Source organism: Hemiscyllium ocellatum, chromosome 2 (genome assembly GCF_020745735.1).
Source record: "Hemiscyllium ocellatum isolate sHemOce1 chromosome 2, sHemOce1.pat.X.cur, whole genome shotgun sequence".
Taxonomy (NCBI): Eukaryota; Metazoa; Chordata; class Chondrichthyes; order Orectolobiformes; family Hemiscylliidae; genus Hemiscyllium; species Hemiscyllium ocellatum.
In genome coordinates, this window is record NC_083402.1 from 57,900,345 (window position 1) to 57,927,068 (window position 26,724).

The following is a 26,724-nucleotide window of genomic DNA, read 5'->3' on the forward strand; positions in this document are numbered from 1 at the left end:
CGCTTGTCAAATGAGGTATTCCTGTTGTTATTCTGATGCATGCTTTTCTTTCGGAAAGGAGAAAGCTTTCATTATTCAAAATAAATTCCCCCAGTGTAGTACAATCTACAACAATCCAGGAGGTTGAAGCATGTTAGCTGATGACGGCAGACGGTTTGAACTATGTCTAGTTTTAAGTTGGCTATGAGGGAATAAAAGAGAAGCAACAGGTTTTTTTAAAGTGCATATTTAGATGTTACGTAAGACTGCAATTCTTTCACTTCTTCCAATGTTTACTTTCCTGATGATGTCAAGTAAACTTGACATTCATTTAAATTCTGATGAAAAGTTGCCACTTAAACAAGGTTACCAGAAGATCTCTGACATCTAGACATCAGCATCTTATCATAGGTTATATCTTAAGAGCGCGAAAAAGGTTACATTTTAATTTGTCAATTTTTGTTTTTTTTCATTTATGTCATAGAGTCAGAGGGTCCTACAGCAGGGAGACAGGCCCTTTAGCCCAAATTCGTCCATGCCGACCAAAATGCCCATCAACGCTCACCCCACTTCCCTGCACTTAGCCCATATCCTTCTAAACATTTCCTATCCATGTATTTGTCCAAATGCCTTTTAAATGTTGTTAATGTACCTGTCTCAACCACTTCAACCTGCAGCTCATTCTGTACGCGCACCACCCTCTGTGTAAAAACGTTGCCCCTCATGCACCCTTTGTTCTTTCCCATCTAACCTTAAACTGATGCCGTTTAGTCTGTGATTCCCCCAACCTGAGGAAAATGACTGAGTATATTCACTCTATCCATGCCTCTCATGACCTTACTCACTTCCATAAGATTCCCTCTCAGTCTCCACACTATAAAGATAAAAGTCCAAGCTTGTCCATGCTCTCCCTATAACTTAGACAGTTGAGACCTGGCAACATCCTTGTAAATGTCTTTCACACCCTTTCCAGTTTAATAACATCCTTCATGTAGAAAGGAGACCAAAACTGAACACAATACTCCAAGTGCTGCCTCACCAAAATCCTGTACAACTGCATTATAACTTCCCAACTTTTACTCTCAATGCCCTGACTAATGAAGGCCAGTATGCAAAAAGCCTTCTTCACTCCCTACCTACCTCTGACTCCACCTTCAGAGAACGGTGCACGTGATTTCCAAGGTCCATCTGTTCCACTACGCTTAATAAGGCCTTACAATTCACCATGAAACTTCTACTTTGATTTGACTTTCCAAAATACAAGAATTCACACTTAACCACAGTAAACTCTATTTGCCATTTCTCAGCCCAGTTCCCCAACTGATGAAAGTCCTGCTGGAATTTCTGATACCTTCCCCACTGTTCACGTTATCTTCTATTTTAGTGTCATCTGCAAGTTTACTAATCATGCCTTGTATATTCTCATCCAAATCATTGATATAGATGACAAACAGTAATGGGCCCGCGGCAACCCCTGTGCTACTCCACTAGTCACAGGCCTTCAGTCTGACAAACATCCTTCCACTACTACCCTCTGCTTCCTACCATCAAGCCAACCGTGTATCCAATTTGCCAGCTTTCCAGATTCCATGCGATCTAACCTTCCAGAGCAGTCCACCATGTGGAACCTTATCAAAGGCCTTACTGAAATCCATATAGACTACATCCTCCACCTTGTCCTCGTCAACGTTCCTGGTCACTTCATCAGAGAACGCTAACAAATTTGTGAGGCGTTATCTCCGACACACCAAGCCATGCTGACTATTCCTAATCAACTCGGAGAAAGTGAGGACTGAAGATGCGGGAGACCGGAGTTAAAATGTGTGGTGCTGGAAAAGCACAGCCAGCCGGAGATGGTCTCTCAAGTGACAACAGGTTATCTGACTTGTGGATTATAATTATTCTAGCACAGTCCTAAACTGTTCTACGTTACAGGAAAGTACAAGTGTTGCAAAAGATGAATAATAGAAGCTAATACCAAAAATCAATAGGAGATACAAGGTTTGGTTAGGAATAGCGTCAAAAGTGTGGTGCTGGAAAAGCAAAGCCAATCAGGCTGCAGCTGAGGAGCAGGAGAGTCAGCATTTCGATCGTGAGCTTTTCATCAGGAATGTTGGGTGGGGGGCCAAGGGGTCTGAGAGATAAATGGAAGGGGGTGGGGCTGGGTGAAGGTTTAACACATGCACCAATCAACCCCACCGTCCTTTGGCTGTATACTTCAACTCCCCCTCCCACTCTGCCAAGGACATACAAGTCCTCAGCCGTCTGCACCGCCAAAATCTAGCCAGCTGATGCCTGGAGGAAGAATGCCTCATCTTCCGCCTTGGGACCCTCCAGCCATTTGGCATCAGTGTTGATTTCACCAGTTGCCTCATCTCCCCTCCCTAGCCTTATCCCAGATCAAATCCTCCAACTCAGCACTGCCTGCTTGAACTGTCCTACCTGTCCATCCTCCCTCCCACTTATCCACTCCACCTTCCACTCCAACCTATCTCCATCACCTCCCACCTTCACCTACCTATCATATTCCCAGCCATCTTCCCCCCAGCCACACCCCCCTCCCATTTATCTCTCAGCCTCCTTGGGCCTCCCAACATTCCTGTTGAAGAGCTCATGCTCAAAACATTGATTTTCCCACTCCTCGGATGCTGCCTGACCGGCCATTGCTTTTCCAACACCACACTTTGTGACTCTACTCTTAATCAAACCCTGTGTCTCAAGTTGATTTTTGGTATTAGATCTTATTATTATTGAGTATAAGAGTTGGGATGTCATGTTGCGGCTGTACTGAACATTGGTTAGGCCACTTTTGGAATATTGCGTGCAATTCTGGTCTCCTTCCTATAGGAAGGATGTTCTGAAACATGAAAAGGTTCAGAAAGGATTTACAAGGATGTTGCCAGGGTTGGACGATTTGAGCTATAGGGAGAGGTTGAATCGGCTGGGGCTGTTTTCTCTGGAGCGTTGGAGGCTGAGGGGTGACCTTACAAAGGTTTATAAAATCATGAGGGGCATGGATAGGATAAATAGATAAAGTATCTTTCCTGGGGTAGGGGACTCCAGAACTAGAGGACATAAGTTTAGGGTGAGGGGGAAAGATATAAAAGAGACCTAAGGGGCAACTTTTTCACACAGAGGGTGGTGCGTGTATGGAATGGGCTGCCAGAGGATGTGGTGGAGGCTGGTACAATTGCAACATGTAAAAGGAATCTGGATGAGTATATCAATAGGAAGGGTTTGGAGGGATATGGACCAGGTACTGGCAGGTGGGCCTAGATTGGGTTGGGATATCTGGTCGGCATGGACAAGTTCCATGCTGTACACCGCTGACTCGATGAGCTTTGCATTGTACTTTCCTGCAACATAGAGTATGTAGGAGTGTGCTAGAATAATTACAATCCGTAAGTCAGACAACAGCATTTCATGCGCAAATGGATATGAGTGTGAGAACAAAGCATTTAGCATCCGCAGCCTGCATAAGTGTATCTTACTGACCTGTTGTTTTCAGCTTCTCCTTTTGGTTTCTAGCATTTGCAGTAGTTTGTTTTTTTGCGAGCTTATTAGCCATGTGATTGTAAGTTTATTTTAAATGGGAACTGAAGCTTATGTGTGAATTATAACTGCTAATATAAATTGCTGTTACATATACTTAACAAGACTGACTTCTTTAGATATGTTTAGTGGAAGATTGTAGCTGAAAATGTGTTGCTGGTTAAAGCACAGCAGGTTAGGCAGCATCCAAGGAACAGGAAATTCGACGTTTCGGGCCAGAGCCCTTCATCAGGTGTAATGTATTTAAATTAATCATGGTTCCATAGTGATTGTGTTCCCTTGGGCACAAAATTGGAACTGACAAACAGTACAGAGGTCAATCAAAGTGAGAGGTGTGGTGTATTGACAAGCAGTTCACCTTCTACCCAAGGTCACTGATACAACTTTTGTTCGAAGCATGGGTGGCTCAGTGATTTGCACAACTGCCGTATAGTGCCACAGACCTGAGTTCAATTCCACTCTCGGGTGACTCTATGGAGTTTGCACCATTCTGCCCATGTCCCTCCAGGTGCTTCAGTTTCCTCTCACAGCCCAAAGATCTGTAGGTTAGATGGATTAACCATCTAATCCCATAGTGTCCAAGGATGTGCAGGTTAGGTGGACTAACCATGGGAAATGCGTGGTTGCAGACATAGGGTAGGGGGATTGGTCTGGGTTGGATGTACTTTGGAGAGTTTGTGTGGACTTGATGAGCCGAATGGCCTACTTGCACTCTGGAGGGATTATATGAATGAAATGTGAAGAAAATGCAGTTCCAGCAAGTAAAAAAAAATCTTTCCCATTAAAAACCCATTAAAAACTCTTTCTCAATGAAAAACCTTGCTATTAAAAAAGGGCAGATTTTTAAATTGGAATAATTATCACAAGTGTTAATAATTCTATGTGAAGAACTGAAATATTATGCCAGAAGACATAATTGTACAAAAATTAGAACTGTAGTTGTTTCTCGTGATGATGATTAGGCTGTTTTCAGAACCCAATTTACGAAATATTCCAGTGATGAAATATGTTTTCTGTTCATCTACATGCCTAAAATAGTGTTTGTTTTCAGTTTCATGGGCAGAGGTTTCCCAGCCTACATGGAGCTTTTAGAAGGAACTTGGATTGGAGTCAAAAAATATATCTGTTTCCTGATTTTGGGTTAAAGTTTTGGAGTGGGGTTCTCCAAAATGTACAGACGGTTCTGTTAAAATGTAGACTTCAAAGCAGGAGTTTGTTGATACAACAACTTCTAACCCTCCTGTAGTGCTGAAGAGTATATTTTCATTTCCTTGGTGAGATCTAGAATGCTAAAAATTGCTTGTTTTTAGTCACTGAACTAGGCTATAGGGTGCCAGAAAATAGTTTACAGAATAGAATGTAGCTTCAGTGGTTAAAGTAAATTGGGTAGGATTGAAATTCTTTCCACTTTCTTCCAGGTTTATGCTAATCTGTTAACCAGTGAGTTTCCGACTGGACCAATAGTAAGACCTTTGTCTGCTGGCAATTGTTTAATTTATCTACTCATGGGTTATGGGTGTCGCTGGCTGGCCAGCACTTAATGCCCATCTCTTGTTGCCCTTGAGAAGGTGGTAGTGAGTTACCTTCGTGAACTGCTAGAGTCCATTTGTTGAAGGCAAATCCACAATGCCATTAGGGAGGAAATTCCAGGTTGCTGACCTAGCGACAGTGAAGGAACAGTGATATATTTCCAAACCAGGATGGTGAGTGGCTTGAAGGGGAATTTGCAGGTATGGTGCTCCCATGTATCTGCTACCCCTGTACTTCTAGATGGAAGTGGCCATGGATTTGGAAGGTGCTGTCTAAGGATGTTTGGTGAATTTCTGCAGTGCATCTTGGAGATAGAACACACTGCTGCTACTGAGCATCGGTGATGGAGGGAGTGGATATTTTGTGGATGTGATGTCAATCAAACTGTTTTGTCCTGGATGGTGTCAAGCTGCTCCCATCCAGGTAAATGGGGAGTATTCCATCACACTCCTGACTTGTGCCTTGCAGAAGATGGACAGTTAGGAGGTGGGTTACTTGCCACAGTAGTCCTAGCCTCTGACCTGCTGTTGTAGTCACTGAGTTTATGCGTCAAATCCAGTTTCTGGTCAATATTAATCCCCAGGATGTTGATAATGAGGGATTCAATGATGGTAACATTATTGAATGTGAAGGGGCAATGTTAGATTATCTCTTATTAGAGCTGATCATTGCCTGGCATTTGTGTGGTGCGACTGTTACTTAACCATTTGCCAGTTCAAAATGACAGATAAAGTTTTAATTGGTTAAGTTCCTCTGAGATATAGGATCTTTGATATTGATGGCTAGGCCAGCATTTATTGCCTGTCCCTAATTTCACAGAGGACAGGAGTTAACCACATTGTTGTAGGTCTGGATCACATGTAGGCCAGACCAGGTAATACCAGCAAATTTCCTTCTGTAAAGCACCAGATGGGCTTTTAAGCAATTCACAGTGACTACATGGTTATTATTAGACAAGTATTTCATCCCAGAGTTTTAATGAATTCAAATTTCTCTGTGCCACATATTGATTTGAAAACATGTCCCTCGGACATTAGCCTGGTGGTATAAATAAGTTTGCGGATGACACAGTAATTCATGGGAAGGCAAATGGTGGGGATGGCACAAATGAACAGGTTAAGTGAGTGAGCAAATACTTGGCACAAGAAAAATAATGTGGGAAAATGTGAGGTTATGCATTTTGGCAGGAGAAATAGAAGAACTGAATATCATTTAATTGGAGATAGACTGCAGGAAGAAGCAGAACTGAGGGGTTTAGGATTCCTCGTCCCGAATCACAAAAGGCTCGTACCAAGTTCAGCAGATAATAGGGAAGGCAAATGAATATTTGCTTTTATTCCAAAGAGAATGGAACGCGATAGTTAGAAGGTTGTGTTAAATCCATACAAGGTAGCAGTCAAATCACAACTGGAATACTGTGAACAGTTTTGGGTGTACTGGCATTGGAGGCAGACCAGGGAAAATTCACCCGGCTGATATGTGGTATGGAGGGACTGTCTTCTGAGAAAAGGTTGAGCATGTACTCATTGGAATTTAGAAAACTTGAGAGGCAAACTTATGTAAACATACAAGATTCTAAGAGGACCTCTGACAGGTTAGCTGTGAAAAGGCCATTTCTCGGGAAGAGTCTAGGACCATAGTGCATACGATCAGAGTAAGAATAGCATATTTAAGACAGAGATGAAGAGGAATTTCATCTTCAGTGGTAAGTGAACCTGTAGAATGCTTCACTGCTGAGGGTTGCCAAGGCTGAGTCAATAAGTATATCCAAGAATCAGACAGACACATTTTTTTTATCATGAAGGGAATCAAGGTTACAAGGAAAAGACAGCCAAGTGGAGTTAAGGATTATCAGATCAGCCATGATTTTGTTGCTGTAGTAAACTCAATGGCCTAAATGACCCATGTCTGCTCTTATGTCTTATAGACTATGGTCTTAAAACACTGCAGATCTTTTGATGATCAATATATCTGTACAATCTCTTCTAGAATGATACCATATCACTTGGCAATGGACTGTTTCAAGACACATTTGCAGAAAGTTTAACCATGAGCACTTATTTGGTAGCATTTATTGTGGCTGAATTGAAGAATGTCAGCAAGGTGACTGAAAATGGAATTCTGGTAAGTCATTACTATTCTGTAGTCATTCCTTCTATTTCATAGATGCTGGCAAGGCTTCATTTATTGTCTGTCCCCATTCCTCCAAGAAGGTGATAGTGAGCTTTCTCCTCGAATCACTGCAGTTGTTGCACTAATGCTAAACCTAAAATGGTGTTTGATACAAGTTCCAGGATCGAACCCAGTGAGAGTGGGCATTGAGTTCAAGTCTACATGGGAAGTAAGATTGAAGTGACGCTGTACCAATAACATTGACCTTTTTTTTTCTGATGGTAGAGTTTGCAACGGAAATAAGTGTTAACAGTGTAGCTTTGCTGAATTAATGTTCTACATGCTATAGCTTGTACATGCAGCCGCCACTGTGTACCAGTGGTGGAAGAAGTGAGCATTGAGTCCATTTGCAGAAGCATTAATCAAGCTAGCTGGCGCATCATTGATTGTTGTACCTGAATCTGTCTAAATGTATAGGGAGCCTTTCATCAGACAGTAGTCTTGTGAGATGATGACACATCTTTGAGGGAGCCAGTCATTAGTGCCCACCTGCTGCCCTGCAGGCACACTGTTGATGTGGTTGGTGCAATCCAAATTCTGGTGAATAGCGATCCACAGGATACAGCTGTTAAGAAACTAGTGTAGCTAAAAATCAAGAAACATTAGTGGATATTCTCATGTTTAAGATGCTCATTATGCAATGTATTGGTGGTACAATTTTAACTTGCTATTTAATAGCCCGAGTCTAAATGACATTATTACCAAAGGAGCTCTGAAATTATTAGTGAACAGCCCCAATCCTGATCTTACAATGATGAGGGAACGTCATTGATAAAGCAACTGGAGGTGGATAAGGTGAAAGACCCATCTCTGAGAAACTCCTGCCACAGTGTTCTGGAATTGTAACATCTGGCATCAACAATAATAAACATATACCTGTTACCAGTTGAGATGCCAGTTGTCGAAGAGGAATTCCTTTGGACTCCTGTTGACTTCATTTGTGCAGAAACTCCTTGATGTGTTACTAAGTTGAATGCTTTGAGATTACCTTCACATCTTGTTCACATTCAGCTCTTGCTCCCTTAGGTAAAGGGGATTTGGGGAAAAGAATTTTCACCCATAGTGTGCAGGGGGTCTGGAATGCACTGCTGGAGGATAGTTGAGGCAGGAGACCTCAACAACCTGTGAAACATATTTGGATGAACACTTGAAATTTCATAACGTTTCAGGCTGTGGGCCTAGTGTGGTAAAGGAGGATCAGTGTAGGTAGTTCTATATTTTTATCAGTACACACTGATGGGCTGAAAGGCTTCTTCTGTACTGTATAATTCTATGATTAGGCAGTATGAGGGTCAGGACCTGAGTGGAACCAGATTTACGCATTGGTGAATAGATTATGAGCGAGAATGTGTTTCTTGTTACCACAATGCCCAACGTTCTGGCCATGGAGATTGTTTTTAAAAGACTAATGGTCTGTTTGCCCACCCGATTCAAGAGGTTTTCTGGCAATGTAACTCACTTGTGACAAAACAATTCTATTTAATATTTCTAATCTTATTCTCTTAAATTTAACTAGGTATCTGTATATGCTGTTCCTGACAAAATGGATCAAATGCATTATGCGTTAGAAGCATCAATGAAGCTTCTGAAGTTTTATGAAGACTTCTTTAATATATCCTATCCTTTAAAGAAACTAGGTAAGTTAGAATAAAAACTTTTCATAATAAAGTCTGGACAAGCTGCTGCTGTCTGTCTATAACTGAGACTGAAAATAGCCGTAAATGTCTCTTGTGCATTATGCTATTTGGTGAAGTGTTCAAATGTCAGATACTGTGCCTCTATGTTAAATGTTATGTGCCCTAACACTGGAAGGACAGTCATGCCTGTGACCTCATTGGGTCATAGTTTCATGTGTATACATTAGATTATGAATGCATGTGCAGCCTGCATGCTTAAAGGATATCCCTACTCATCTGACTGAATGAAGCAATTGGATATGATTTACAAACCAACACTAAGCAAAATCATTGATTTTGTTGAAGTAACAACATTTGCACAAATATAAGAATTATAAATTTGCCACCTTCCACATTCCCTTTGACTTCTTTGTAGGGGGTATACACTTGGGGGGATTATTGCATGGCCTGAGCATGTATCACAACATACAAGTAGACTTCATCTTAGCTAACAATCCAACCTGTCAAATAGAACAAGAATCTTTTTTTGGCTATTAAATATGATGATACTTTCAGAATTCACGACTAATTCTGCATGGTGGAAATTAATTTTCTGAATGTCCAGTACAATGTTTAATTAGACACTCTTCAACATTGTAATTGATTAGATTACTTACAGTGTGGAAACAGGCCCTTCAGCCCAACAAGTCCACACCAACCCGTCGAAGCACAACCCACCCAGACCCATTCCCCTACCTGACACTACGGGCAATTTAGCATGGCCAATTCACCTAACGTGTACTTCTTTGGACTGTGGGAGGAAACCGGAGCACCCAGAGGAAACCCACACAGACATGGGGAGAATGTGCAAATTCCACACAGAGAGTCACCTGAGGCGGGAACTGAACCCAGGCCGCTGGCGCTGTGAGGCAGCAGTGCTAAGCACTGTGCCACCGTGCCGCCCATTGCAATTGAGATACTACAACCCAAACTGAGTCCATGGAAGCTGTATCTTTATAATGGAATTTGTCTAGCAGATATTCAGCTCTTGATGCAGCTATTTCAGAATTTCATAAAAGACTGAAGACTAAAGAATGTTATTCACTTATTGCCTACACTAAATTGAGAGGAGAGCCAAGGGAATAGATGGTACAGTGAGTCAGTTCATTTCCTTTTCTCTGTCAGTTGTAAATGGCTAAAATTAGATTCTCGATTGATGTCCCACTGCAAAAAAAATGTTTTTAACAGTTGAGCAAAAAATACCACCTGTTGTTGAGTATTAAACGGCAAGCTCACTCTGATTGTCTGAAGGAAATAGCCCTGTTTGGAGATCTGTTTAAAATTTATTACTAATATTCTCTCGAGGTGCATTTCCCATAACAAGGCAGTGATTCATCAGTAACAGATGTCAGTTTGGTCAGATTTGTATTTTCTGCAGAAGTACACATAACTAAAGAGGATGGCAAAAGACAGGAGATTTCTTAAAGAATGAACTTGCCATATTGCAAACAGAATGAAAGTTGCTAATTCAGCTCAACTTCTGTTAGTTCATTACTGCAGCTAGCGGCAAGCCCATCAGTACCCCTCTTCTTGTGTCCTGCCACTATCTGAACATTGGATCCATCTTACCTTGCACATTCTCCCTGTGTCTGCATGGGTTTCCTTTTGGTGCTCTAGTTTCCTCCTACAATCCAAAGGTGTTCAGGTTAGGTGAATTGCCATTCTAAATTGCCCATAGTGTTCAGGGATGCATAGGTTGAATGTAGAGTAATAGGGGAATGGGTCTGGGTGGGAGACTCTTTGGAGAGTTATTGTGGACTTGCTGGGCCGAAGGCCCTATTTCCACACTGTAGAGATTCTATGATTATCCATATCCATCCCTGTGACTCTCTTGAATTTCTCAGAAGGGTATATAGAGGTGACTAATGTTGTCTCTTCACAAGCAGCAGCTCCCACTGTCTTATCCTCTTCTCACTTGTTGACTTTCTCTCCTAGTACATTTGTCAAAAACTTATCAATTTACTTCTTGACCTGCACTGTATGTTTGAACTCTGACAGAAAAAAATCAACAGACACTGCCTGCTGTACATTTTCTTCCATCATGAGCATTGTCCTTTTGTCTTCCTTTGTTCTTTCTCACTATATGGTATTCTCCTCATTCATAACCACTCCCTCAGTCTTACTATCTCATCTGACCTCTCTGTCATCATGGTATCAATCACGGGATCATCTCTGACCACTTCCTGAATTTCCCACAATCCCTCTCCATTTCTGGGCCCAGCCAGTGCCCATCAAAACAGAGTTGAACAACAAATATCCTGTGTCCCCAGGACACCTGAGATTCTAGGGACACCCCTCAAGTTTTGGCCAGTTCATAGGAAACCATTGCAGCCATCAAAAACTACAGTTGGTTCTGCTATAATGCGTGTTTCTTCAATGTGAATTGGCGTTAATGTGATTGAAGAATTTAGACTATTATTTGTAGAAAGCAAACTTTCCTTACCTATATTGGCTATACTGCGATTAGTTTATAATAGCACGGTTATTGCATGATTTATTTATAACACGAGATTGCACGAGAACAGTACTATCATGTTATATCAGAACTGACTGTCATGCTAAATTGCCCAAGCAGACACATTTCTAAACTTTTATTTGAAAGTAAAAGTAGTTAACTGTATAGAAAAGTCATATGAGTCAAGGTTGATTGGCAGACAGGAAAAAAAAACTTTACAAAGAAGAAAAATAAACGCAATGAATGTGGTAAAATTAGTGAAGCAGGAAGAAAGTTGGCCTGATTGTTTTCATTTTATCTTTCTGTACCCATGAGAATTCTGCTGTTTATTCTCCAGCTCTACATCTGGCATTTGGATGAAATCATGTCAACACTGAATACTTGTGGGTTTGCCTCCTAGTGTTCTCAATGAAGCAAGGACATCAACTATCATTTCCTCTTCTGAGCCATAATAAGTGTCATGGTCAGGTTAAGATGAGCTTTTCATATCACACACCCTTCAAATAAATGAGTCAATCAATCTATAAGCTTTGTGGTAACTCAGGACTGGTCCATATTATAGTTGTATGCCAAAGCTTCAGCATATGGATTATGGCACATTCAAAATTCTTATATTCTTAAAATTATCTTTTACTGTGACTAGATACTGTGCAAGTTGAAAACAGGAATAGGCATAAGCCCATCAAGGCTCCTTTGCCATTCATATGGATTGTGATTGATCCATTACCCAACTCCATTTTCCCTCCTTCTGGTCCATATCCCTTGATATTTTGCCCACCTCTCTGCCTGTTTTTTGTGGTACAGTCATTTGCAAATGTGAATACTAGACTGACCACAGTGTATAGAATGTCTTACCTATTAACGTTACTTGACCTAATGAATGAGAAACCCAAAGTGCTATAATCTGATAAAAAGATCATTGATCTGACTAGTTAACTGAATTTCTCTGTTACAGATGATGCATGGCCTGCTGTTTAGTTTTGGCATTTTCTGTTTTTCTTTCATCCACAATATTTTGGGTTTGCAAAACAAAATGTCTGTAGCTGTATAACCCTATATTTTGAAATTCTGCTCTGTTTATTAGGAGGAGATTTGCTCAGTAAATTAACCTTGTGCAAGGCATGGCATTGAGTATTGTATTATTATGTCTTCCTTTCCCAGATTTGGTAGCTATTCCTGATTTTGAAGCAGGAGCCATGGAAAATTGGGGCCTAATCACTTTCCGAGAAATAACACTCCTTTACAAAGAAGATTCTGCATCAGTACTGGACAAACAGATAGTTAGTATGGTGATAGCTCATGAATTGGCTCATCAGGTATTTTGTTTAAGTTTCCATATATTTTGTAATAAATATTTCAAGCAGGCACTAAATGTAATTTTTCAAAAAAAAAGTTGTTTTATGGGCTGTGTGATTCTGACAAGGCCTATCCACAATTGCCCTTGAATTGAGTTGCCTTTTAAGCTGTTTCAGAGGGTACTTAGAGTTAACCACATTAATATGAATCTGGAATCACGTGTAGGTCCAACATGTAAAGGTTAAGAGTAGAAGAGCTGAATATTATTTAAATGGGCAGCACAGAAGGGCATTCTCATAATGAATCGCTAAAAGTTCAGTGGAACATAGGGAAGGTAAAATAAATGTTGACTTCTATTTCAAAGGGAATGGAGCATAAAAATATAGAGATCTTGCTAAAACTATATACAAGGCACTAGTCAGACCACAATATTGGTCCCCTTAATTAATTCACACAGGTGATGTGGGTATAGCTGGCTGGCCAGCAATTATTTCCCATCCTCGTTACCCTTGAGTTACTTCTTGAACTGCTGCAGTCTACATGCTATAGATTAGCCCACAATGCTGTTAGAAAGGGAATTCCAGGATTTTGACCTAGTGACAGTGAAGGAATAGTGATATATTTCCAAGTCAGGAAGGTTAGTGACTCAGTGGTGAACTTGCAGGTGGTGGGGGTGTTCCCATATATCTGCTGCTGTTGTCCTTCTATATGGAAGTGGTCATGGGTTTGCTATCAAAGGGGCGGCACGGTGGCACAGTGGTTAGCACTGCTGCCTAACAGCGCCAGGGACCTGGGTTCAATTCCCGCCTCAGGCGACTGACTGTGTGGAGTTTGCACGTTCTCCCCGTGTCTGCGTGGGTTTCCTCCGGGTGCTCCGGTTTCCTCCCACAGTCCAAAGATGTGCGGGTCAGGTGAATTGGCCATGCTAAATTGCCCGTAGTGTTAGGTAAGGGGTAAATGTAGGGGTATGGGTGGGCTTCGCTTCGGCGGGTCGGTGTGGACTTGTTGGGCCGAAGGGCCTGTTTCCACACTGTAAGTAATCTAATCTAATCTAATAAGGGTCTTTGGGGAATTTCTGTGGTGCATCCCGTAGATGGTACATACTGCTACTACTGAGTGTCGGTGGTAGAGAAAGTGGATGCTTGTGAATGTGGTGCCAGTCAAGCAGGCTGCTTTGTCCTGGATGGCATCAAGCTTCTTGAGTGTTGCTGGAGTTGTATCCATCCAGACAAGTGTAGAGTATTCTGTCACTTGTGCCTATAGATGATGGACAGGCTTTGGAGAGTTAGGAGGTGAGTTACCCGCTGCAGTATTCGGAGCATCTGACCTGCTCTTGTAGCCACTGTGTTTATGTGGTGAGTCAAGTTGAGTTTCTGGTCAATGGTTGATAGTGGGGGATTCAGTGATGGTAACACCTTAAATGTCAAGGGGCAGTGGTTCGATTGTCTCTTAGTGGAGATGCCTGGCATTTGTGTGCCATGAATGTTATTTACCACTTTTCAGCCCAATCCTGGATATTGTCCAGCTCTGGTTGCATTTCAACAAGGATTGCTTGAACATCTGAGGAGTTGCAAATGGTGCTGAACATTTGTGCAATCAATAGCAAACATCCCCACTTCTGACTTTATGAAGGAGGGAAGGTCAGTGATGAAGCAGTTGAAGATCGGCCAAGGACACTACCCTGAGAAAGTCCTCAGAGATGTTTGGGAGCTGAGATGACTGATCAGGCATGATTTTAACCAATGGGGAGTTTGCCCCGATACCTGTTGATTCCAGTTTTGCTTGGACTCATTGATGCCATATTCATTTGAATGCACCCTTGATGTCAAGGGCTATTACTCTCACATCAGCTCTGGAATTCAGCTCTTCATCCATATTTGAACCGAGGCTGCAAAGGGGTTAGAAGCTGAGTGGTCCTGACAGAACCTAGACTGGGTGTCACAGAACAGATTATTGCTGAGTAGATGCTGCTTGCTAGTTGTGTTGATACCACCTTCCATCACTTTACTGATGATTGAGAGGGGACTGATGGGGCAGTCATTAGCCAGGTTGGATTTGTTCTGATTTTGGTGTACAGGACATACCTGTTCAATTTTCCATATTGCCAGGTGGATGCCAAAGTTATAACTGTGCTACAAGATTTTGACTAGGGAAACATGAAATTCTGGAGCACAAATTTTCAGTACTATTGTTGGAATGTAGTCAGGGCCATAAGCCATTGCAGTATCTGGTGCCTCCAAATGTTTCTTGATATCATGTGGAGTGAACCGAACTGGCTGAAGACTGGTACCTTTGATACTGGGGACCACTGGAGGAGACTGAGATGGATCATTCTTTCAGCAGGAGATTGTTGGAAATGCTTCAGTCTTATATTTGCTGCGATCTGTTGCACTCTTCCTTCAGAACCTAACACACTGTGAGCTCCAGAATTTTTGTGTTTTCAGTCAAGATGTTTCCTTGCCCATGTTTAACCTGAAGACTTCAAGGGGTCCAGAGTCAATGTTGAGGACTCCTAGGACAACTGCCTCCCAACTGTATACCATTGTGCTGCCACCTCTGCTGGGTCTGTCCTGCCAGTGGGACAAGACATATCGGGGGATAGTGATGTTGGTGTCTTTAACATTGTTTGTAAGGTTTGATTCTATGAGTATGGCTCAATTAGGCTGTTGCTTTACTGGACTGTGAGACAATTCTCCCAATTTTGGCACCAGTCCTCAAATGTAGTAAGGAGGATGGTTACCAGGCTGACAGAGGTGACACGGTGGCTCAGTGGTTAGCACTGCTGCCTACAAGGGATCCAGATTTGATTCCAGCCTCAGGTGAGTGTTTGTGTAGAGTTGGCACATTCTCCCTGTGTTTGCTTGGATTGGTCATGGTCACGGGAAATGCAGGGTTGTTAGGGTAAGGGAATGGGTTTAGGTGGGATGCTATTCAAAGGGTCAATGTGGACTCTATGGGCTGAAAGCCTTCTACAATGTAGGGATTCCATGAATCTGCCATTGTTTTTGTCAGTGCCTAGTTCAATGTCAGGTGGTACATCTAGTTTCATTTCTTTGTCAAGACGTCATGGCGATTGATGCAACAGAGTGGCTTGTTTTAGAGGGCAATAAAAAGTTCACCACATTGCTGTGGGTCTGGAGTCACATGTAGGCCAAACCAGGTGAGGATGATAGATTTCCTTCCCTGAAGGGCATTAGTGTGTGTTTTTCTGACACTCGACAATAGTTTCATGGTCATCAGTAGATTCATAATTCCAGATTATTTTAACAAATTCAGATCTCACTATCTTTTGTGAGAATCAGGTTCTGTGAACACTAGTGAAATTTCTGGATTAGTAGTCTCGCGAAAATACCCTTTAGGTGTTCAAAGTTTGGGAGAAGATTTGTAGCTCGGGTGCTCGTTGTTGTGGTTGTGTTCGCCGAGCTGGGAGTTTGTGTTGCAAGCATTTCATCCCCTTTCTGGGTGACATCCTCAGTGCTTGGGAGCCTCCTGTGAAGCGCTTCTGTGATCTTTCCTCCAGCTTTTATAGTGGCTTGTCTCTGCTGTTTCCGGTTGTCAGTTCCAGCTGTCCGCTGCAGTGGCCGGTATATTGGGTCCAGGTCGATGGGCTTATTGATAGAATCTGTGGATGAGTGCCATGCCTCTAGGAATTCCCTGGCTGTTCTCTGTTTGGCTTGCCCTATAATAGTAGAGTTGTCCCAGTCGAATTCATGTTGCTTGTCATCTGCGTGTGTGGCTACACGAAACAACATGACTAGCTATCCTTAGTAGCCACACACGCAGATGACAAGCAACATGAATTCGACTGGGACAACTCTACTATTATAGGGCAAGCCAAACAGAGAACAGCCAGGGAATTCCTAGAGCCATGGCATTCATCCACAGATTCTATTAACAAACACATCGACCTGACCCAATATACCGGTCACTACAGCGGACAGCTGGAACTGACAACCGGAAGCAGCAGAGACAAGCTACTATAAAAGCCGGAGGAAACATCACAGAAGCGCTTCACAGGAGGCTCCCAAGCACTGAGGATGTCACCTAGAAAGGGGACGAAACGTTTGCAACACAAACTACCAGCTCGGCGAACAGAACCACAACAAAATACCCGTATTGAAGGTTCATTAGGTTGATTTCAGGTGTTTTATGAGGAGTGAATAAGGAAGTTGGGCTTATGCTCATTCGAATTTAAAAGAATGAAAGGCAAAACCTTATTGAAACGTATAAGTGGGGAGGTTGTTTCACCGCATGAGAGTGTTAGGACCAGAGGATATAATTTCAGAATGAGAGATTACTCATTTAAGACAGAGATGAGGAGGACATTTTTCTGAGGGTCATCAATCTGTGGAATTTGTTTACCACATTAGGCTGTTGAGGCTGGGTCAATAAGAATATTCAAGGCTGAGATCGACAAATTTTAATCAGTAAGAGGTACAGGGGCTATGGGGTAAAGGCAGGAAAATGGAGGTGAGGAATATCAGATCAGCTATGATCTCATTGAATGGCAGCGCAGATCCTGATAAGTCGAATGGCCTGTTCTCCTCCTATGTGTTATGGATCAGAAGATTAGATCACTGAGTGCTTTGTAGGGCTGAAGGAAGTTGCAAAAATTGGGGAGTGATGAGTTCCTGAGGGATCTCAACATGATATGCAGTGCATAAAAATAACAAAAAAGGTCAATTTTAATAAAATGGTACAAAATTCAACAATTCAGTGCAGAATTTGGCTGTTAAGATTGATCAAACGCCCTAATAATATGTTTTTGACATCTCAAAGTAAATCTATTTTGCTGTTGGATATTGTGGTTCATTTTGCTTTGCATGCTAAGCTTCCTATCTGAAGCCTTATTGTACTGGTAGATATGAATCTTTGCTAAAGATCATCAAACATCTGATTTCAGTTTCCAAAGTATGGTGTTTTAAATTTCATGTTTTGTTCTTAAGTTGTGGTACACCACTTTTTGTTTCAGAAATACTCTGTTTCATTCGACAGGAAAAGTTACTGACAAATCGAATTATGACGGCTAAATAAGATCACTGTTTTGGGACATTAATTAGATTTTGATGTAAACAGTACACTTTCTAAGCTGCCAGGAAGCCTCATTGTCTGGCAGATTATATGTCTTCTCATTTCCTGCGGATGTTCAGTTTGTGGCTGGCTGGAGTACACAACCTTAAGCTGCAATCTTGCAGCAACCTACTGTTGTCTTGACCTAATTCAGGCACTGTCCTGGGAGAACTGCTATTACAGCATTTCTGCAAGAATACAGCATTGAAAGTAATCTTGATTTGCATAAACATTTGTTTTCTTTTTGAAATTATTCCACGTATTGAGTGTCTGTTTGGCCTTTAGTTCCCCTGACTTGAGGAAATGCCTAGTTGATCCATTCAGTCGTCTTTACCAATGAATGCTAGTTATGTGCCTAAGCTAACAACTTGTCTGTTTCATTACATTTTGCCCTTATCGCTCTGGAGAAGTTGTTTGTGAATCTGGATTGAGCAGTGTTTAGAATTTGCTTCCTTGTAATGTATTCATGGTGTGTCCTATATTACTGTCAATAACATGTTAATGGTCTTTTTGTGGCTTGTTACAAAACCTTTTGACATGAAGTTCACTGTCAGCTGGGCACGAAAGCAAATCATTTTAGTTCAGCAACAGTCAATTGTCAACCTTTTAGACAGCAACAGGCACCACTTGTTATGGCTAAAGAAAACAAAAGACTTCCATTTATATAACACCTTTCATGACTGTGAGACATCTTTAGTAAATGAACCTCAGAGGAACCTCGATTATTGGAATGCCTCGGGCAGGGAGTGTTTTGTTCGGATATCGAATGTTGGGGCAATCGAATGTTCGGATAATTGAATGCTGGATATCACAGTTTAGCCAAGCATCGGGACCTTGCAATCTTGTCCGGATAATCTGAAATTTGGATAATCGAATGCTGGATAATCGAGGTTCCTCTGAATTTTTGAAATGTGGTCTCTGGTGCAATTAAGAAGCATATCAGTCAATTTATGTACAACATCCCCCACAGACAATAACATGAGAATTACTAGATATTATTCTGTTTTTGTGCTATTTGTTGATGTAGGGGAGAATTTAATCAAATTCCAAAAAGTCTCTATGAAAGGATTGCTCCTTTTAGCTAAACTGTAAATTGAGAGAAAGAACAAATAGAGGGAGAGATGTCTGCAAAACCTCCTCTGATACTAGTTTAAACAGAGAATAACATTTCCAGTCTGGAAAATATTTTGAATGGTTACATTATATTCTGAAAGCCTGGTTAACTCTTACAGGGATAACAATACTTGGAGTGGTGTAGAGGTAGTGCACTTATCTTTTAACACAATTTCAAGCAACAGTGTAACATTGTTCGGGAGCTGAAATAAGTCCTTTGATCTCTGCATTCTTGCTGCCGTGCTCAGTAAGTGGGCGACATTTACATCAAAAGCTGCTTTTAACCATTGACATTTGAGTGTTAGAAGCTAAAGATCAGAGGAAATCATCAATGTATTGAACATTGCGTTTCTAAACTATTAAGTACACATGAAATGAAGTCAAGGTTCAGTCTGTAAGGGAAATATTGTCCAAAATATAATACTTGCGTGAATATAAAATTGCAATTATAAACCTGCAAGTGCTTTTTGCTTACATTAAATCCAATATGCAGGCTTATGATCACTGTTCCTGAAATGTTACCCCACTGAAACTTGGATCATCTGGCATTGTTCGTTCTCTAATATCAGGTTTAGTGTAGCCCCTGCTCGAGCTGGACTATTTACATTTCGTTTCAGTAAATCTTCCTGGGCACACCTCACAAACTCCCCTCACCTGCTCCATCTACCCATCCAAGTGCCTGGCATTAAGCAAGGCCCAGTCTATGCAGGGGAAGCTAAAAAGTCACCCAACACAACAACAATCCTTTTGTTTTTACATTTTTCCATTATCCATCCACATATCTGTTCCTCTAGTACCTGCTGGCTGTTGGGGAACCTGTAGGATATTGGTGTTCATAACAGACTTCATTCTAGTGAGCCTTCTCTGAACTGCTTCCAGTGAAATATCTTTTCTCCAATAAGGGGACCAAAACTGCTCACAATACTCCAGATATGGTTTCACCAGCACCTTGTACAGTTGCAGTAAGATTTCCCTACTCTTATACTCCAACCCCCTTGCAATGTAAGCCAACTGGAGAAGAAAAATGTTGGAATTTGAAAAGGCTGTCTCTGCTCATCCAGAGCAGTGAGTTCCTCCTCTTCTTACCTATTGGTGGGTATATTGTTGATGCTGGACTCGGTTATGGTAGGGTCCAGAGTTGAAAAATGTGGTGCTGGGAAAACACAGCAGGCCAGGCAGCATCTGAGGAGCAGGAGAATCGATATTTCAGGCATAAGCCCTTCTTCAGGAATGAGGCTGGTGTGCCAGGTGAGCTGAGATAAAAGGTAGGGGGGAGGGAATTTGGGGGCGGGGCGCTGGGAATACGATAGGTGGAAGGGGGTGAGGGTGATAGGCCGGAGGGGGGGTGGGGGCAGAGAGATCGGGAAGCAGATTGCAGGTCAAGAGGGCAGTGCTGAATCCGGGGGTTGGGACTGAGATAAGGTGGAGTGAGGGGAAATGAGGAAGCTGGAAGCTACATTCATCCCGTGTGGTTGGAAGGTTCCTAGGCAGAAGATGAGGCGCTCTTCCTCCAGGTGTCATGTGATCAGGATCTGGCGATGGAGGAGGCCAAGGACCTGCATGTCCTTGGCGGAGTGGGAGGGGGAGTTAAAGTATTCAGTCACAGGACAGTTAGGGTGGTTGGTGCGGGTGTCCCAGAGGTCTTCCCTGAAACGTTCCGCAAGTAGACGGCCTGTCTCCCCAATGTAGAGGAGACCACATCGGGTGCAACGGATACAGTAAATGATGTGTATGGAGATGCAGGTGAATTTGCGACGGATGTGGAAGGATCCATTGGGGCCTTGGAGAGAGGTGAAGGGGGAGGTGTGGGCGCAAGTTTTACACTTCTTGCGGTTGCAGGGGAAGGTGCCGGGAGTGAAGGTTGGGTTGGTGGGTATGTGGACCTGACGAGGGAATCGCGGAGGGAGTGGTCTCTCCGGAACGCTGATAGGGGTGGGGAGGGAAATATCTCTGGTGGTGGGGTCTGTTTGGAGGTGGCAGAAATGACGGAGGATGACAGGATGTATCTGGAGGTTGGTGGGATGGAAGGTGAGGACCAGTGGGGTTGTGTCCTGGTGACGATTGGAGGGGCGGGGTTCAAGGGCAGAGGTGCGGGAAGTGGAGGAGATGCGGTGGAGAGCACCGTCGACCATGTTGGAGGGGAAATTACGGTCTTTGAAGAATGAGGCCAATGGGTTGTTCGGTAGAAGGTTCGGTAGTCCCCGGAGTTGCCGTCACTGCAACCACTTGCGCCCCCAGTGACATCACTCACCTGCTCAAGGACCACACCGCACACTACCCACTCCCACGTCCCACATTTTTCAACTCTGGTCTCCAGCATCTGCAGTCCTCACTTTCTCCCTGCGGTAGGGTCTAACTTATTTAAATTGAACTAAAATAGCTTTATGGTTTTCCCCAGCCTTTCGACATGACACAATCTTACTCTTGCCTTTGTTGAAATTGGACCTTTAGCACTTATTGGTGTATTGATTAAAGTGAGCAAGGAGGGAGATTGGAGATCACAGCTCTAGGACAGGCAGCAGCTGCCTCTAGCCATAGCTGAGCTGTTCAGTGACCAGACACAAGTTTTGAGAACATAACAAATGGATAAGCGAGAAGTCTTTCAGCCAACTTCAGAGACAGAAGGGGTATTTAAAGAATGTGTAACAGCCTACCTGCAATCTCTTGTCAATGTGTGGTGCAATTTTGTCCTAAAAGAATGCTGCAGAGCAGGTAGCAACTTCACAGTCATCTACAGGACAGCTGTGTATCACAAGCACTGTACTGGGTTTTGTGACTGTTTTAGATATTCTCTCTATCAACGTTTCCTCCATCAACCGGTCTGAATATTTTACATTCAGGAATATGCCCATAACTAGCTACCAAGAATATTACCTAGTGATGCAGTGAAATGATCTAACTGTGAAAATGTGTTATCATGTCTCTTATGTGCTCCTCCAGCATTTGAGTCAGTTATAAATGTTTGGTCAGGGAAGGCTAATAAATATGAATATAAAGCTCAAATTTTTTTTCAGACAACTTGCATGTCCTGTCTCTTTTTGTGGGCTGACTTGCATATCAGCATTCCTTTCTGGTAGACAACTCCTCTTTGTAAAACCTGATCCCCAGCAATTTTACCGACTAGCTCCAGGCTAAAAGTTGTGTGTTGGGACCTTCTGATCACTGGAAATAACAAGGCCATGTTCTTGTAGGCTGCAGGGTGACCATGTCAAATACCAATTTTGTTTGCAGACACATTTAGAGAGCAATCTTCACAGCAATGGACATTGTGTTTGTTTACACTGTGACAAGATGACTACCCACTCAACATCTGTAATGTTGGTTGATTAATTCTGGCTGGAAATCAGTGATCCTTACAGCAATTTGAAATGAGTTGTGAGATTCTCCAAACTGGTTTATCTTTAACTCACATTTCTCAGTGTTTGCAATCTTATGTTTTACTGAGTAATTTTATTTAAAAAGGACGTAAGTTTTTCGATATTCTTTTCCATTTGAAAGACATGGGAGACCATCATTCCAATAGCTAGGGAGTTTGCCAGCTTTCAGATGCTTAACCTATTTAAGACATTGTTCATGATATAATATAGATTGGCATTAGAGTAAATGTAAAATAGCTACCCTTCCTGAATTTGTTTTATTTTTCTCAGTGGTTTGGTAACCTGGTGACTATGGAATGGTGGAATGACCTTTGGTTAAATGAAGGATTTGCCACCTTTATGGAATTCTTTTCACTTGAAAAAGTATTCCCTGAACTCCAAGTGGTAAGTAAATAATTTAAAATTTGTGTTGCATCTTGAAAGCATTGTTCATAGCATGAACAGGGAACGTGTCATTCTGAGACTTCTGTTTAATCTCAATGACTATAGTTCATACATGGAGCTGGGGTGGTGTATATTAAAGTTAACGGAGGCAACTAGTGTACTTTTATATCCTAATATTTGTTGTTTCCTAGGAGTCAGAAGTTAAGCAAATCCTCTCAAACATGTTAGTACAGCTGAGCAGCAACAAACTGTTCGAATCAAATCCTTGACTATTTGGTTATGAAACAGTTAGTTTGTACAGCTGTACTGCCACTAGTGCCATCAATGTGCCACTAAGGAAAGTCATATATAAATGATTGAGAAGAAGTAGTGATTGCTGGTCCTTCATAGCTTTTTGTTGGAAATATCAACTTGTCATAGCACACTGGTCAATTAGCTGATCTACCTACTCACATTTCACTGTATAGCTACCTCTGAACCTGCCACAAACTGTATACCAAACATAGAAATGTTCCACAACTCCCACAAAATGCTGTCAAAATACAGAGATATGTACTGAAAGAAATATGTGATCATCTCCAGTAATACCATTGACAGCCTCGGCAAACACAAATTAAATGCTCAAATTATACTTCAAATAAAGGGAACATCTAACTGTAAATCATCTATGCCACAAAGGTACGTCTTGTTCAACCATAAACACACCAGTCACTTCTTGAATAGCTGTGGCATAAGACGCAAATTCAGTCTTTCCAACAGGGCCTCACTTTCCCATTAAATTGATCCTCAAGTTTGTTCACTGGCAGGTGTATTCCATTGGAGTTTTCTGGATATGTTTAACGGTGATAAGGAACATGTTTGTGAAACCTACCTCCTCACCAGCCTATTTTCAATCCTGATAGTATAGCCTTCTACAGTTTTTATTCAACCAACCTACTAATGACACCCGATTCATGATCTGATCCTTTGATACAAACTCTTGGCTCTTCTGAATATCTGAGCTATTTACACCACTTTTTTTAGGATCCAGTCCTTTTGGCTTGGTCATACATCATTTCTTCGGTCCACGCCCCCTACCAACCCACCCTCCACATCCGGCATCTTCCTTTGCTGCCGCAAGAGGTGTGAAACATATGCCAACATCTCCCACCACACATCCATCCAAGGTCCAAAAGGATCTTTTCACACCCAGCAGAGATTTTTCCTGCACATCCATCCACCTCATCTACTTTGTCCATAGCTCTCAATGTGGTCTCCTCTACATCGGGGAGACAGGACACCAACTTGTGGAACATCTCTGGGACAAACACACTAAGCAACTCCACCATCCTGTGGCCAACCATTTCAACTCCCCCTCTCACTCTGCCAAGGACATGCAAATCCTGGGCAGCCTTCACCACCAAATCAAATCCATCCACCCTGGAGGAAGAATGCCTCATCTTCTGCCTTGGGACCCTCCAACCACACAGCATCAACTTTGCCAGTTTCCAAATCTCCGCACCCCTCACCTCATCCCAGATCCAACCCTCCACTCGGCACTGCCCTCTTGACCAGTCCTATCTGTCCATCTTGCTTCCCAACTAACTGTTCCACCCTCCCAACAGACCTATCACAATCACCCTCCACCTGCATCCACCTATCGCCTTCCCAGCAACCATCCTCCCAGTCCCACCCCCACCCCCCCATTTATCTCTCAGCCTTGTTTCCCCCTCCACATTCCTGATGATGGGCTTATGCCTGAAACGTCGACTCTCCTGCTTCTCAGATGCTGCCTGACCTGAAGTGCTTTTCCGGCGCTATCCCTTTTGACTCATACATCACTTTCCCAGAGTTTTGGGGTTCATTTCTTTTGCAGTCCAAACATAAAGCTGACCATTTTATAATGAGCTTGACTTGCTCATAAACACACCAAGTACTAGATAACTCCATCCTGCTGCAGAACTTTGTCTAGACCTGGATTCTGAATGCCTTTGCCTCCAGCTCTCCGTTTTGTCTGCCAGCCGCACAGCTTCTATTCTTAATTTCCTTGTTAAAACTGCTTCAATTCAAGGGCAGCAAGCTCACATTGACTGGTGGGTTTTATTATACAGAACATTAATATTGACTCCTTTACAGTTGGTGCAAATTCTTAAAATTCCTTTCCATACATTCTTAAAAAGGTATGTAGAAATATTACAGACGTTTGTATTGTTTCAAAATTGTTTGCTTCTGCATCAAAGGTGATCACCAATATTAAACATCTGCTGTTGAACTCCTCAGTTGTGCTTCCATCACCTCTAGAATGGACTTTTCCAGCTTCCTCCTGGCATGTCTCTCACATTGCATCCTCCGTGAACTTCAGGTCATCCAGAAATTTCAGCAGGTCCTGTTTCCCTCCTTTACTCCCAATAACCTACATCGGTTCATTTTCAAACAATGTCTTACTTTTAAAATTCTTGACCTTGGTTTCAAATTATCGCAAGGTCTATCCCCTCCCTATTATTGTTATCACTTTCAGCTGGACAAACTCCCAGATATCTGCATTCCACTAATTTGTGACTCTTGTGCGTCCCTGATTTCAATTGCTCCAACATTGCTGATCAAACAAGTTATCTCTCACGCATTATAAACATTGTTCATACAGATGTTGCTTCCAGAAGTAGTTCAAGTGTAGTGTGCAGATGAACTGGAACTTAAGGGTTATATACAATTAGAGCTTTGGATTGCTACAAGTAGGTTTGTGGTCAAGTGTTCAGTTATCGATGACAAAGGCCTGTCAATGACTGTGATTGGTTCTTAGGTACCTGGACAAATTGGGGCTGTGTACAGGCTAGTGAGAAGCCTTTGAACCTCCATCAGCTCAGGAGCTGCCTCAGCTCCTTGCAGTAAAAGATATTTTAAGCCTGAAGAAATCTAGTTTACTGTTCATTCAACAATTGCTGTAAGCTATGACTTCTAATTAATAAGTCAGAGACCTTTTATAAATATAAACCATCGCCTGTGCCTCCTACAAACAGTATACACATCCAGAGAAGGAAAATTGAGAATCATATTCTGATAAGCACAAGAACTATCTCAGTAAATCTTGAAAATAGTTTTCCCTCTGTCCGTAACACCAACATTACTAATGGTTTTTATTAAGTACAGAAACCTGGTCTGTGCTTTCTGTCAATCAGGGTCCAAGAGTCAAGTAGGGAATGAGACCATAAGACCATAAAATATAGGAACAGAATTAGACTATTTGGCTCACTGAGTCTGCCCCATCATTTGATCAGGGCTGATGTGTTTCTCAACCCAATTCCCCTCCCTTCTCCCTGTAACCCTTGATTGTTTTACCAATCAAGAATATACCTATCTCTGTGTTGTATACACATGTGGCTTAGCCTCCACAACTCACTGCGGCAATGGGTTCCACAGATTCACCATTCACTCGCTGACGAAATTCCTCCTCATCTCAGTCATAAAGGGTCATCCCTTCTCTCTAAGGCTGTGCCCTCGGGTCCTAGTCTCTCCTGCTCATGAAAACATCTTCTCCATTTCCACTCTAACCAGGACTCTCAGTATTTTGTAAATTTCAATGAGACCTTCCCTCAACCTGCTCAACTCCATTGAGTAAAGACCCATAGTCATCATATGCTCCTCATATTATAAACCCTTCATCTCTGGGATCATTCTTGTAAACCTCCTCCGGATCCCACCAACACCAGCACCTCTTTCCTTAGAAATGGGCCCAAACGGTGCAAAATATTCTAAATGCATTCTGATCAGATCCTTACATATCCTCAGCAGTACATTTCTGCTTTTGTATTATAGCTGTCTCAAAATAAATGCTAAGATCGCGTTTGCCTTTCTAACTACAAATTGAAACTGTATGTTAACCTTGAAGAGAATCATGAACTGGGACTCTTAAATCCCATTTTGCTTCACAATTCAGAGGTCTTCCCTCAGTTAGAAAGTAGTTTATGCCTTTCTTCTTTCGACCAAAGTTCACAACCTCACACTTCACCACATTTATTGCATCTGCCATTTCTTTGCCCTCTCCTAATCTGTTCTTCTGGCATTTCTTCACTCCCCATTACTACTTCTCCAGCCTCATTTACCAGCAGTCTAATATCCATTGTTGCCTCTCTCTTCCCTTTAT

General features: G+C 42.2%; 1 protein-coding gene across 1 annotated transcript in view; it reads left to right on the forward strand.

Annotated features, from left to right (window-relative positions):
• LOC132823281 (leucyl-cystinyl aminopeptidase-like) overlaps window positions 1-26,724 on the forward strand; it is a 116,258-nt gene that overhangs the window by 42,642 nt on the left and 46,892 nt on the right. Inside the window, exons 4-7 of the mRNA XM_060836941.1 lie at window positions 7,051-7,185; window positions 8,750-8,870; window positions 12,526-12,680; window positions 22,491-22,604. Of these exons, the coding sequence (XP_060692924.1) occupies window positions 7,051-7,185; window positions 8,750-8,870; window positions 12,526-12,680; window positions 22,491-22,604 (525 nt within the window). The remainder of the gene's footprint in view (window positions 1-7,050; window positions 7,186-8,749; window positions 8,871-12,525; window positions 12,681-22,490; window positions 22,605-26,724) is intronic.